This window comes from Corvus kubaryi, unplaced genomic scaffold (genome assembly GCF_017639235.1).
Source record: "Corvus kubaryi isolate FWS band 111438036 unplaced genomic scaffold, C.kubaryi_AGA036_p1.0 37361, whole genome shotgun sequence".
NCBI lineage: Eukaryota > Metazoa > Chordata > Aves > Passeriformes > Corvidae > Corvus > Corvus kubaryi.
The window spans coordinates 1,144,127-1,157,830 of NW_024581118.1; the positions used below are offsets into that span (position 1 = coordinate 1,144,127).

The 13,704-nt window shown below is 42.3% G+C and overlaps 1 protein-coding gene across 7 annotated transcripts in view; it reads left to right on the top strand.

Annotated features, from left to right (window-relative positions):
• Window positions 1-13,704, top strand: part of HMCN1 (hemicentin 1) — a 179,696-nt gene that overhangs the window by 80,827 nt on the left and 85,165 nt on the right. For 6 of the 7 annotated variants that reach the window (XM_042033801.1, XM_042033800.1, XM_042033796.1 and 3 more), the window contains exons 20-30: window positions 942-1,054; window positions 2,185-2,344; window positions 3,099-3,273; window positions 5,521-5,648; window positions 6,977-7,249; window positions 8,142-8,237; window positions 8,631-8,825; window positions 9,820-9,950; window positions 10,575-10,722; window positions 11,190-11,316; window positions 12,361-12,515. In XM_042033801.1, the coding sequence (XP_041889735.1) occupies window positions 942-1,054; window positions 2,185-2,344; window positions 3,099-3,273; window positions 5,521-5,648; window positions 6,977-7,249; window positions 8,142-8,237; window positions 8,631-8,825; window positions 9,820-9,950; window positions 10,575-10,722; window positions 11,190-11,316; window positions 12,361-12,515 (1,701 nt within the window). The remainder of the gene's footprint in view (window positions 1-941; window positions 1,055-2,184; window positions 2,345-3,098; window positions 3,274-5,520; window positions 5,649-6,976; window positions 7,250-8,141; window positions 8,238-8,630; window positions 8,826-9,819; window positions 9,951-10,574; window positions 10,723-11,189; window positions 11,317-12,360; window positions 12,516-13,704) is intronic. The other variant, XM_042033799.1, reaches the window with a different exon arrangement.

Consider the following 13,704-nt stretch of genomic DNA (forward strand, 5'->3'; position numbering starts at 1 on the left):
GGAGTTTGCTGGGAAACCATGAGAAGTGCTGTCTGAATGTTTCATAACTGGGGTAAGGAAGCACAGCTCATGGAAGAATTAGAATGAAAGAAAATGAATTACGAGTTTGGTAGAAGTCATAATTTGTTTGTTGTTTTTGGTGTCATCCCCATTCTCCTTCCCCTTATTTTTTCTTTTTAATTAAAGCATACCAAAAACTGCACTGACAGCAAGACAAAGTGTTAGCACTCTGGTGACCCATCTGTGTTTCAGCTGAACATATTTGTGTTAACTCTGTGAGGCCACAATCACTTCATGGTTTCTCACGTGTTAAATTTTCTCACGTGTTAAATTCATAATGGGAGATTTATTTTAAGCTTCATCGAAGATGCTGAAACCTCCTTTTATATAAAGAATGACTGTAAATTTTCAATACAGGCAAGTATTCATAAGATCTTCCATATCAACACTAGTTTTTTGAATGTTTCAGAGCGTGAGAACAAAAAGGAGTGTCTTTGTTTAGAAATATCTAGGTTTTGGTATTGAAGCCTTAAATCTTACCTTATTTTTCTATTAATTCAAAGGTGGCTCAGATGAGTGAGGGAATTGGGGTCTTTGTTGTCTCCTGTTACTGATTTTGAGAAGCAAAGCCGAGGATAATGTGACAAAGCCTTTCTGAAATAATTTCAGTCGGTGAAATACCTGCAGTTAGTTTAAAACCGTATGTACATAATGCAGGGAGGAGCTTATGGATGGCAAGCTCTGTAGTGAACAGGGATTTATTCTGTCCTGAAAGGCTGGAAAGTGGCTCCTTTTCCATGTTAGGGTTGGAGAAGAGGCTGAAAGGTCCCAAACCCTGCTTGCCTGTAGGAAATAGTAATTAAATATAAGGATTTTATCATAGTAGTTGTGCCATGTTAAAATGTGTTCTGCCTGTCTTTAATATTTGCATGTATTTGTAGTCCTGCCTGTCATTCAGCACGGACAGCAGATATTCAGCACCATTGAAGGAATCCCAGTGACACTGCCCTGCAAAGCGAGTGGAGTTCCCAAGCCGTCCATTGTCTGGTCCAAGGTAATCCCTCACCTTTGAGCTGGTCATACTGAAAGATGGGCTGAACACATAATTTAGTTGTTATAAAAACTGTATTCGGAGAACATGGCCCAAAGTTCCAGTTATGAGGGACCTGGAAATCTCTGTTTGTTCAGAGCTGCTTTTGTTTGTTAGAGCAGAACTTCTGGCTGTGGTCCTGCCACAGCTCAATGTTCTATTCTTTGGCAGGGTTTAGGTTATCGCTGTATCTTTATGGGTTTTACACTTTAGAAATTGTTTCTGTTCCTGTTGTGAGTTGATAATTTGAGTTTAGGCAGCCTGCCACAGACTGAGAGTTCATTGTTCTTGTGGAGCTCTGACTTTTTTCTCTGAGGAAAGTGTATTAAATAATGGCACTGTGGGGTTAATCCATGACTTTTCAGTCATGGCCATGAAAAGATGTTCACTGAGGAGAACCTCAGCCTTTGAGGGAATTTGTCTTAAAGTCAGGGCTTTTTTTTCCTCCTTGAACAGGATAATTTCTGCTAGTAACAGTTATTTGGGGTATGTTACAGCTCACATGACGTGGTGTGAAGGCGCTTCTGGGCCTCAGAAGTTGTGCAGATGTAACTGATTGGGACGTTGGGAACAGCTTTGTTTCAAAGAAGGAATAGAACATGGTTAACTGTTGGTTTGGTAGGGAAGAGAACATGGGAGGATTTCTTTTTCTTAATTATCACTTATTCAATACAGACAAGGGGGAGTCAGCTGACTAAGAACAAGTTTGTGTAATATATATATAAGATTCATTTTGACATCGGAAATCAATGTCAAAATTAACTCAGTTGAAATCTTGATTATTATTCTTGACTATTATTTCTAAAATTTTTTTAAGACTTTGGGTCTGTAAAATGTAGCAAATTTTCTGCGTAAGAATCCCTGTGCTTGTTACTGCTTAGAAAGTGATACTCAAGGACTGTGAAAAGTTAATTGTAGTTAATTAGTTTGTATAAATGGAATTTTAGGGCCAAGTTTCTAAGCTAATATAAAATATTCTGTCGATCTCAGCCTCAAAAAGAATAAAAGCAGCTTTTATTGAATGAAATAATTGTAATTTGGTTTATTTTGGAAAACCCAGGCACTGTGGACTTTTATTATTTTTCTTTTCACAGAAAGGAGAGATAATCCTTCCCAGCAATGTGAGATTCTCAGCAGGGTCGGATGGAAGCCTGCATGTGGTGTCCCCAGGGGGAGAAGAGAGCGGGGAATACATGTGCACTGCCACCAATGCTGCTGGCTATGCCACCAGGAAGGTGCAGCTGACTGTCTATGGTGGGTGTCACCTCATCTCAGCTGCAGTGTCCCTGCCATCCATCCAGTGCATTGGGAACTAGACACACCCAGAGCACATGGGATGGGAACTCCTCTTCTAATTAGTGCTTTTGGATCCCCAAACCAGGCAGTTTTGTACATGGCTGATCCCAAAGGCCTGTCATTCAGCCATTATAATTCCCTTAAAGCCTCCTGATCCCTCTTACCTTGAGTTCATGGACCTTGGGCTGAGCATAATTTCAGCTGTGTGGAAGTGGATAGGAAGCATCTGTACAGGAGTAGAATTTCCTGCTGATAAAAGACTGAAGATCCATTAACCCCACCAGTCCCAAGCCTTCCTGTCATCATCAGTCCCATGTTATTAAAATTTGGTTTAGGTTTAGGTGTAGGTGTGCTTTGCAAGGCTTTTATGGCTTGGAGTTACTGGGGCTGTAGTGTAACAGTTCAGGGAGTGGTTGCAAGCTACCTGTGCCATACAGAGCTCCGAACATGCAGGAATTACAGCCATCTGTTCTGTCCATCTTTTTGAATGGGTAGTCCAGGCTTTCTGGTATTTGTGGTGTTCCATGTGGGCCCGTGTCTGAGCTACAGGCATCACTACATCAGCACGGCAGTGATTTATCTCTATTGCAGAGAGGTCATTAAAATAGGATTGTGATGTTTTATACCTGATGAAAAAAGAGATGTTGTCTGGTGTTACGTTTGTACAAATATGTATATTCATTGCAGCTTCTTAACGTGTTCCATGTTACAGTGAAACCTAGAGTGTCCAGGCCTGGAGACCAGCAAGGAAATGCACATGATAAACCCATAGAGGTCTCAGTAATTGCAGGGGAAGATGTCACACTTCCATGTGAAGTGAGGAGCTTGCCACCCCCCATAATTACCTGGGCCAAAGAAATGCAGCTCATATCTCCATTCTCTCCAAGGTAACAGTGTTTGATGAAAATAAAAGAAGTGAAATTGCCTCTTAAGCTTTCAAGATTTTGGAAGGATATGTGATTTCTGATTACCACAGGATTGCTCAGAAGGTGTTACTTTGTCCTGCCTGACCTGTTGTACTGGCTGGTGAAACTCTCTTTCCCAAGACTGCTAAGCCTGTGCATGGTTGCACAGCTCCAGTTCCAGCATGTGCTTATATCCAATCTCAGGAGGCTAGGAGGAAAGAGATCCTGGCTATTTGTACTGTGGTGGTGCCCAGAGACCCTCATAATCTGTGCATGATTATAATTGTTTAAAAACTGTGCTTCTTTTCTTATGTACTTCACATTTATGCTCAGGGGAGTACTGTCTGTGATTTGCACAAAGCCTGGACTGCCAGTAGGATACAGATGATGGTGATAAATGTTTGGGTGTGCTGACAAGGGCGCGTTGCTTGCTGTGTTTTGGATGCAAAAACTCACCAGAGACTCTTGAACATGTGAAAGCAGAGTTAAATACTTGTAAAATGTTGAGCTGACAGCCTTAGAGAACGAAGAGCTGGGGACTGTGTGGGACAGGGAGTTCTCCCTTTTTATTTAATGTGCCACAGAACAATAGGGGAGATGAGCTGGTGACTATTCCCTGGATGTTCCCCACTGGAGTACCAGGTACGGTCACAGGTTCTGCTGCTGCTTTCTGCTCCTCGGGGTCCCTCAGAAAGGCCAGCTATGTCCATGAAACAGAGGATGGCAAGGCTGGCCACAGGCACACTGTGCTTGCTGGTGTCTCCCAGTGATGCCATGGACAGAATCAGCCAGTGTCTGAGCTGAGTTAAGGAATTGTACTGGAGATACTCTTTCCCCTGTGGCCAAACCTGCACCTTGGAGCCGTTCCAGGGAGCTTGTGACAGCCTCAGCAGCTCTTTGGCCACCATGTCTGCTGAAGGAGGCTCGTGTGCAGGGAGTTGGCTTGTTCTCAGTAATCCATGTGGAATTTTCTGCTGTTTCCTGTGAGCATGTTGCATGCACTAACAAATCTGCATTCTTGGTCTCTTACTTGTCCTCGTTTTACCTCAGGAGACACTGATAAATTAGGGTACTTGCTCATGGCTGTTGTGGTGAGATCCAAGTTGTCCAGAGGAATAGAAGTCCAGCTCAGCCCTTTCCATAAAATTGTTTACAGATGTCAGCAAAAGTTACAGATTAGTCCAAACAGAATTGTTTGAGACCACCCAAAGATCTTGTTAGAAATGTGAACAGTAAACAAAGGGAGAGGGAAATCAGATATGAGGGAACTTTTATCAGAAAGCAAACATAATTACTGGACAAAATCAAGGAGGAGAAGTTGCCTCAGAAATTTTGTCTTTTGGGCTTATAAAAAAAGTACCAAGAAGTTTGGAAAGATACAGGCAGCAGAGGAGGAATTGTAGTATCAGACAGATTTTACACTGAAGAAAATACATTTCACTTTCCTTCCCTTCATCTCTCCAGCCATTGCAATCCCCAGATTCACCATTTATGTCCTTATGGTAATGTTGTCCTAATTAGTGCCAGAGAAAGGAAGACAGATGATCCCACCGATTCCCACCAATTCTGGGTGTTACTTTGAGTGCCAGGCTTGAATTTCTTCTTGTCAGTCCTTAGCTGTCATTTTTTCTTCCCTCCTCACTTATTTTCTCTCTCTATTACCTTTGACTCCTACAGAAGATTTTGGCTTATCTGGCCATTGTAGCTTCTGGTGTTAGAGATCTGTGACCAGAACTGTGGGAGAACTTAATGCTGTGTAGTTAATTATTTACTGGGGAATAATGACAATTCCTATAAATACCAGAACTGGCAGTTTTGAATCAAAATCCTGTCTTCCGTCTTGGATCAATGTAACATCATTTTTTGGCAGGATGAAGCAGTATTAAAAGTTTTAACTTTTTGACCTAACTGACCTGAGTTGAGCAAAAATTTTTAACAGGAGGATGAAGAGCTCCATTTCTCTGCCGCTATCACATTTTAATAAGTCCTATAAATAGCTAGAACCAAATTTTGTAATTTGGATCTTAAATTTTAGATATTTGCTGTGTATTCTGAATATAGGGGCTCCATAAAGAGTTAGGAAAAAAAAGAGTAAATATAAGTCATCGTTGAGTAATATGGTCAGAGTGGTGTTATTTTAGCTCATAGCAATCATTAGCAGCGTGTAAGGAGAGGTCATTCATCTTTCCATACATGTTTATACAATTTATCTGCTTCTTCTTTTTCCAGACACACTTTCCTCCCCTCAGGGTCAATGAAGATCACTGAGACCCAAGTCTCAGACAGTGGAATGTATATCTGTGTCGCCACAAACATTGCTGGGAACGTGACTCAGTCAGTGAAGCTCAGTGTACATGGTGAGTTGGAACTCCAGGGTTCATCATCTGCAAGTTTCCATATGGAACTGAGCATCTTGAAGAGGTTTTCAAATGTTTTTCCTGACTGACAATAAATCGTCTCAGCTGTGGTTCTTTCAGGTCATATTCTCTTCATATGTGAGTTACTGATTTTGTGGAACAGAAATGCTGTAAAAACACACACTAATACATAGATATGTGTAAAGGTGCCTAGTGGCTCCAGCCACTCCAGGACCTGTGTCCCCCTCCTTACCTTTATCCCATGTCACTCCCTTGTCTCTCTCCTGCTCTCCCCATACTGGGGCTCAACCACTGTTTCTTAACCACTCACACAATATCACGTCTGGAAAAATATCACTTGTTAGTGTTTCAGGCATTTTTTTAAAGTCTTTTTATTGCCAATGATCCTTAGGAAAAAAATATTGTGGCAAAAGACTTATGGTGGATTTGTATTATTCTTTAGGACCAGCAAAATCACCTCCAGTCATATTTTATCTTCCTGTCTGAACTTGTGTTTGGAAGTCTACAAAGATCAGGGATTAGGGAAAGGAAATTAAAATGCCAAAAGGAAAATGTGATTAACTTTATCATAAAAGCTTTTGAATTGTTTTGTGTTATGAGGAGCCAGTACCCACAGCTCTTCCAGTGTGCTCAGAATATGACAGTGCTCATGGGAGTTGTGCAGTAGAGTTTGAAATGTGGCTTGTTCAAATAAATTCAGCACCAGGGTATTTCCCATCCTATTTTGTGCAGAGAACATGCAGGGCTGCTTTTTTAGTCATCTGAGTGATACCTTCCACACCTGAGGGTGTTTGGTTTCAGTGAATAAGGAACATTTTCTAAAATTATAAAATCAGAAAAGAATTTCATAGGATCATAAAATGATTTCAGTGGAAAGAGACTTTTAAATGTCACCCAGTGCCACCCCCTGCCATGGGCAGGGACACCTTCCACTAGCCCAGGGTGCCACACAGGCCCCGTCCAACCTGGCCTTGAACACTTCCAGGGATCCAGGGGCAGCCACAGCTTCTCTGGGCACCCTGTGCCAGGGCTTCCCCACCCTCACCATAAAAAATTTCTTCCTTGTATCTGGTCTGTGTCTCCCCTCTCTTAGTTTAAAATACTTCCCCCTTGTCCTGTCCCTCCAGGCCGTTGTTCCAAGTCCCTCTCCAGCTCTCCTGGAGCCCCTTTGGGCACTGGAAGGTGCTCTGTGGTCTCCCTGGAGCCTTCTCTTCTCCAGGCTGAACATCGCCAGCTCTCCCAGCCTTAGGAATGGTCCTGTACATTGTTTCTTCCACATTTCTGTAGACTAAACTTGTCTTCTTCAGTTCCTCCAAGGATCCAGCGTGGGCCTCGAGTTCTGAAAGTGCAGGCTGGGCAGCGAGTGGAGCTTCCCTGCAGTGCTCAGGGCGTCCCTGCCCCGTTGGTCTCTTGGTTCCGAGGCAGAAGCGCGGTGCCCACAGACGGGGGGCAGTTCCTGCAGAGCCCGGACGGAGCTCTGGGCATCAGCAGTGTCCAGCTCCCTGATGCTGGCGTCTACACCTGTGTGGCCACCAATGATGTGGGCAGTGACACGGCGGAGGTCGCAGTACAAGTGCAAGGTAGCTGCTTGGGGCCACGCTCCTGCCCTGGCCCGGGCTGGCAGGGACTCCCTGCCAGTGCCGTGGGGCTGGGGCTTTGCAGGGCAGGGCTCTCTGCCACCCACTGTTACGTGATGCAAAAGCCACATCTGGTTTAGATGTTATGTTCTGATGGTAATTGAGGAGAATTAGAATGAGCAAATAGTCTTTGGAGAGGTTGCAGAAATAAAAAAAAAGCACATGCTCTTGCGCTCTCTCTCTATATGTATATTTAAATTAAAAAATGATGTTGGAATGGTGAAAGGGTAAGTGGTCAACGTGCCAATTTAAATATGTAGTGTAACTCCTCACCTGAGGGGCTGACAGATGTCAATGGAGCATGACTGACTTAAGCTAAGCAGGAACTATTTCTTCTTTGCAAAAGTCTAAATGCAACATTCTGATCCCTGTGGATTAGAGGTGCTGAGAAACACTTCTTACAGACAACAAAGAACTCTCAGTAACTTTATGTAATTGTAGAGAGTATTCTTTGTATAGTCTCAGGCTGCACACAAGTTTAAAATGAGACTTGAGAACAAAGGATGGCAGTAGCACTAAAATATGTGGTGTGGAGAAAAAATAGTTAAAATAGTATTTTTCAGATTATGCAGAAACATTGCCTTCAAAATAAATATAGCAAGATTTAAAGAGAACTATTTTCTGTCAAGTTTGAAAGCCTCTTTGTGCTGCTTACTTCCTAAATATTCCCGCTGAAATGGAGACTCCTTGTATAGTACCCATTCCAGTCAGTGTAAAGAGGGTTATTGGAATGTGACCTTGTGTAAATGAGAGACATAGTATTATGTGTTGTCAAACTGTATTTTTACATTTGGAGCAGAGATCAAGCAGTTTTTTGGGTCTAATTTTCTTTCAGAGTCTCCCACTATCGAGGACCCGGACCCTCCATTCAACAGCCCCTTCCAAGAAAGAGTGGCCAACCAGCGCATTGTGTTCCCGTGCCCTGCAAAAGGTGAGTGTCTTGGTTACCCCTTGTAGTGACAAAAGGATCTTTTTCTGCTGACCATTGCAAATTACAGAGCTGCTGTTAAACTGTCCAATCCACACTGTATTTTCCATGTCTGCTTTATATGGAAAAAATCAAGCTAACAGCGATTTAAATAACCACTGTGTGTGGAAGTCCTGTGGAAAGTCATTGCTAGCCAACAAGGATTTTACAATGTATAGGATGAAGATTTTTAATGTTAAAATCATCCTGTAATAGCTGGGGCTTCCTCTTGGAAGCTCCTGGCCTCCCATGTGTTGTCCTTCCAGCAAGACTTCCAGCAAGCTGCAGGTGTTGTTTGAATCAATCTTGTTCTGAGCTGAGCGAAGCGTTTGTGGCCATTTCCCCTTTTCCTTGCAGGTATTCCCAAGCCAGCCATCAAATGGCTGCGGAACGGGCGGGAGCTGACCGGGGCTGAGCCAGGGCTCTCGGTGCTGGAGGATGGGACCCTGCTGGTCATAGCTGCCCTCACGCCCTTGGACAATGGGGACTATGTCTGCGTGGCAGCCAACGAGGCTGGGAGCACACAGAGGAGATACAGCCTGAAAGTCCATGGTAAATAATACAGCATAGCCCTCAGGGAGCTGGCTTGGAGAAGTGTCTTCTATTTTCTTGTTGGAAATGGCGTGGCCCAAATCTGCCCTTGTGCTGTTAAATTATAAAATTTCATCTGAGAACTTTCTATTTTTCTGACACTCTCTATAGTTTTTCTTTTCCCCTGTTGTTTCTGTTCTCCATGACTTTATCATCTTTGTTTTGCTCAAGGATCCAGCTACATCTTATTGGTAGAAACTCCAGTTACACTTGAAAATTTTAATGCAAATAACAAGTGAAGCTTTGTACTGTAGAAATTACAGATGGAGGGCTAGATCTGCATTTCAAATAAGAGAAGAGTTATCAGAATAAACACAGACTAGGAGATTTCTAGTTGCTAGTACTCTTTTTCTTTCAGAATCCTAGTTAGAAAATAGAAACCCTACAAGCTACTTTTGTTTCAGCCTTGTTCACTTCCCATGATAGTTAGTTCTAATGCCTTAGCAGGATTGTTTTGAGAAAAGCAGGAATCCCATCTCATGCCAGCAGGGCTTATCAGTGGGGTTGGAACTTTCTAATCCACCACTTAAGGCCATTCTCTTTGCATTCATAGTGGGACAAATGATAGATGGGGTTCTTGGGCATGACTGGACCAGTGAAGAGGAAGGATGAATCTGGAATATGCTTCCTTCATATGCTAAGCAAATAACACGAGATTTCAAGTTTAAATTTCAGATTAATTTAAAGATTATTCTCTTAAAATGTTGATGGTGCTTGTGTTTGAGTGAGTTTCCCTGGGAGTCTGTTATTGGACAAGAGAAGACTGTTTTTTGGCAAAGAGAAGAAAGGATGCAGGGACATATGTCCAGAGCTGAAAGAAATGGAAATGTTGGGAAGGGAATGAGAAGGGTTTGAGAAATTTTGATCTGTAGTGGTCCTTGACTGGGATGGAAAGGAGGAAGGGGGAAGTCACTGGAATGGAAGACTTAGATCCTGATGTTGAGCTTTCTTTCAGTTCCTCCTGAAATTAGGGATCAAGATAAGGTGACAAATACATCTGTGGTTGTTCATCACCCTGTAAGTCTCTTCTGTGAAGTAACTGGTAACCCCTTCCCAGTCATCTCCTGGTATAAGGATGATATCCAGGTATGTGGGATTAATCTAACTGCGGACTTTTGAGGACTTGACATGAGAACTCATTCAAAATAAATACATGTACATGCCTTTATGTATATTTAAGTGCTCTAAGAACACCCCCACAGGAAGGCATCTAAATATGGCTCATCCATTAATTCTGTAAGTCAAATGTAAACTCTTTATTTTCAATATTCCCTTATGAATTTGCCTTAGAAATCTCCCTGTCTTGTAGGTGCCAGTCCGTGCAGAGGGGACCAATATTGCCATTTTTTTCATTCTATGGGTGGCAAAATAAGAACCTTCAGAGGTGAATGGACTTCCTCAGGATTATCCTTGAGTCCTCTGTTTTCTACATGTGGCTGATTAAGTCACAGTTTAAGATGAGGAGAGGTCCCTTTATGCACTCGTGGGACTGCCCATTGCTGCTGGATGGAGTTTCCCCACTCCCTGCCCTAGGCTGAGCTACAAACCATATTGAATAAATTGCAGCAGGGCAGGAGATTAGTGCTGAAACTGAAAGGGGAAACAGATTATCCTTCCACTAAAACTACCATTTTCTTATAAAAATCCAGCTGTGATACTTGGCTGCTGTAGCTTGGATCACATAAGGCTAATGTCTCGGGTTCCTCTAAGGTTGTGGAAAGCAGTGCTCTCCAGATTTTGCACAACGGGAAGATACTGAAGCTCCTGAAAGCTACTACTGAGGACGCTGGACAATATTCATGCAAAGCCATAAATGTAGCAGGAAGTTCTGAGAAGCTGTTTAACCTCCATATACTCGGTTAGTTCCATGGCTTTGGGGTTGATTTTTGTTTGGTTTGGGTTTTAGTTGGTGACTGGAAAAACGGTTGACATTTAAGAAGCCAATAAATTTCAAGTCATTATGAATAGATTCTTCCACTCACTGATGATGAACTATTTGCTGCTGAAGCACCGAGTGCTTAAACTTTTCCATTCTTGTAGCAACCCAGACAAAATGCTGCTTTTGATTTCTGGGCTGTGGTGCCTTGTTTTGTATTTGGGGTGTGCAGTGTGACATAGAGGTGTTCCCCGGTACAGTTCACCAGTACAGGTGTGGAGGTGCTTGTCACGATAGACAGGCTGTTGTGATCTGCGGAATTCCCTCTGCAGTGAACATGAAAGGTGTTTCAAGGGAACAGTCAGATCCACTGCTGCATTCCGTTCAGTCACAGGGCACAGCTTCCCTGGCTAAATACCAGTCCTTCCTTAATGTTTGTCTTTTTAAAGTTCCACCAAGCATAATAGGTGGCAATACCGCTGGTGAAGTGGCAGTCATCCTCAACCAGGAAATCCGTCTGGAATGCAGAGCCAGAGGCTTCCCTGTTCCTGACATTCACTGGTTCAAGGATGGCAAGTGAGTATATTGCAGCTTTTGTGGTTTGTGTCAGGCTCATCCTCCCCTAGAACAAAGAGGGAGGAGGTTCAGTGTTCAACTACGTAGTGTTAATTCAGTGCCATCAGCATTTGGGGTGGTGTGAGGTGGTAAATTCTTTAATCAAAACTTAACATCCCATTTTTCTTTCTGAACTCACCCATTATTGGCACTTGCAGAGCAGATATTGGGTTTTTGGTGCAAGGTGATGGTGAAGCAAGATAAGCAGAACCATTTCTTTGGGTTTATTCTGTGAGTTATTCTACCTGAATTATTTTAAATACATCATTAGTTAAAATGCAGTTGTTTAGCTGAGATGATTTTTTCACTGGTAGACAGAACTCGTATCAAACATTTTGCTGGCTAGTGCCTTGTGCAGTTCTGCATATATACATTAAAGGTTTGAAATACATATAGGTGTATACAAAGGTTTGTATACATACATACAGTAAAGATTTGAAAACATTTATAGCCTGCATGTTTCCATTCCTCATCTCATCTTCCAGGAAAGCACACCAGAAGAAGAATTCTTGATGGCTTAAATATTAGCTGAAAACCTAGCTGGGCTGGGTGTTTTTGGTGTTTTAACAATGTAGTTCAGTGTAGGCATTGGTCAGGACTCACAGGTATCCTGCTGTGGCAATTCCTTACTCTTTGCTATGGATATGTAGTTCCTGTGTAATAGTTGACATTTTGTTATCGGCAAAGGCCTGGCATGACTAAATAAATTAGGAAAAGAAGCTGAGGTAAGACATGTGACTCTGGCTCTGATGCTGGCATCTTGGAGGTCTGAGAAAAGTACTTTCTGTGGTTAGGTTTCTTTTAGAAGCTAAGAGTAGAGTTAATCATAATAGCTTGTCACTGCATGGTGGTTCTTGTGATTAAAGCCATTAATTTAGTGCTAAATGGCACTCTTGAATGGTACAATTACTGCCACCAAAAGGCCTCTTCTTCTTACTGGCAGTTTAAATTAATGCTGAAAGGGTGGGGGCAGAGTTCTGTGAAGCAAAATGGTCTCTGTTTCAGGCCCTTGTTTTTGGGTGATCCCAATGTTGAGCTCCTGTACAGGAACCAAGTTCTCCACATCAGGAGTGCTCGCAGGGTTGACAAGGGTCGCTACCAGTGCAGCGCCACCAACACTGCTGGCAAACAGGTGAAGGAGGTCAGGCTCATTGTCCACGGTAAGTTTATGGAATGCCTGGTCCCAGAAGATCCTCTTGTTCTACTCATCAGGTTTCTTTTATACTCAGGCAAATACAAATTAAGTCTCTGATGCTACAAAATTTGTGTGTAAACTTAATTTAATAGTCTTGTGTTCACAAAATTACCTTTTAGAGTATTTGTATGTATGAAGTTAAGTATGGATGTAGTCTTTGCAGGCTTGGAAAAACACCTTGAAGTGTTGTTTATATGATTTTTTTTTTCTAATTAGTGAAAGCCAGAAATCTTGAATGGCATTCTCAAATTCTGCTATTAGTTTCAACTGAATTATTTTATTATCACATTGGCTTTATTGCTTTGATCTGTCTTAAGGAGGAGAAAATTAGTAAGATTTTGATTTTAACATGCATTTGGTCTTATTTTACTTAACCTGGTCCTAGGATACACCCTGTGCCCTATGGGACTCAGAAATTCTTGTGCCTGGAGTGTGAGGGGTAGGGATTTGAGTCTCCGAGCTCTCAAGTCCTCACTTGCTATAGATTTGTTCCTGAATGTTGTGTGTGATTCTGTGAACTTAATGTGCATTATTTCTCTCATCTGGGACATTTCTGAAGCACAGAGCACCCACAGGCACAGGAATGTGGCTGTACACCAGTCATGGTGAAACTTTTTTCTATCATGAACAAAGAATGCTGGGAAGACTTGCAGGGGGTTGTGACTGTTCTGAGATTAGAGGAATAAAATGGCTCCCCTCCTCCCCCACCAGATAAAATCCTCGTAGATGAGTCGATTTATTTCAGATTCTTCAGGAAAGATGAATTTATGACAGCAGAATGGAACTTCTCTTTATTTTTATATTTCTCATTAGTCCTGTCTGGACAAACAGAAGCCCACAGAGTAAGTGAGGAACCTCAATGCTAATTCCTGCTAGTTCTTACTTTGTTTCAGCTGTTTAGCCCTGCTTTTGGCTGTGATAGTTTTCCAAAACACCGTATTAAAACCATTCCTCATCTCTGATAGAGAAATGCATTTGCCTTTGAACTGGGTGTGTTTTGGCAGATTCGGTGGACTTGGGATTTTTGATACAAAATAATGTTTAATTAGTAAATATTTCATTGTAGTTTGATAATTGCAGGACCTGTCTCAGGTGGGGATTCATCCATTCACAGACACTTTGCTTTACATTTCTGCAGTGGTGTTTTCAATGAC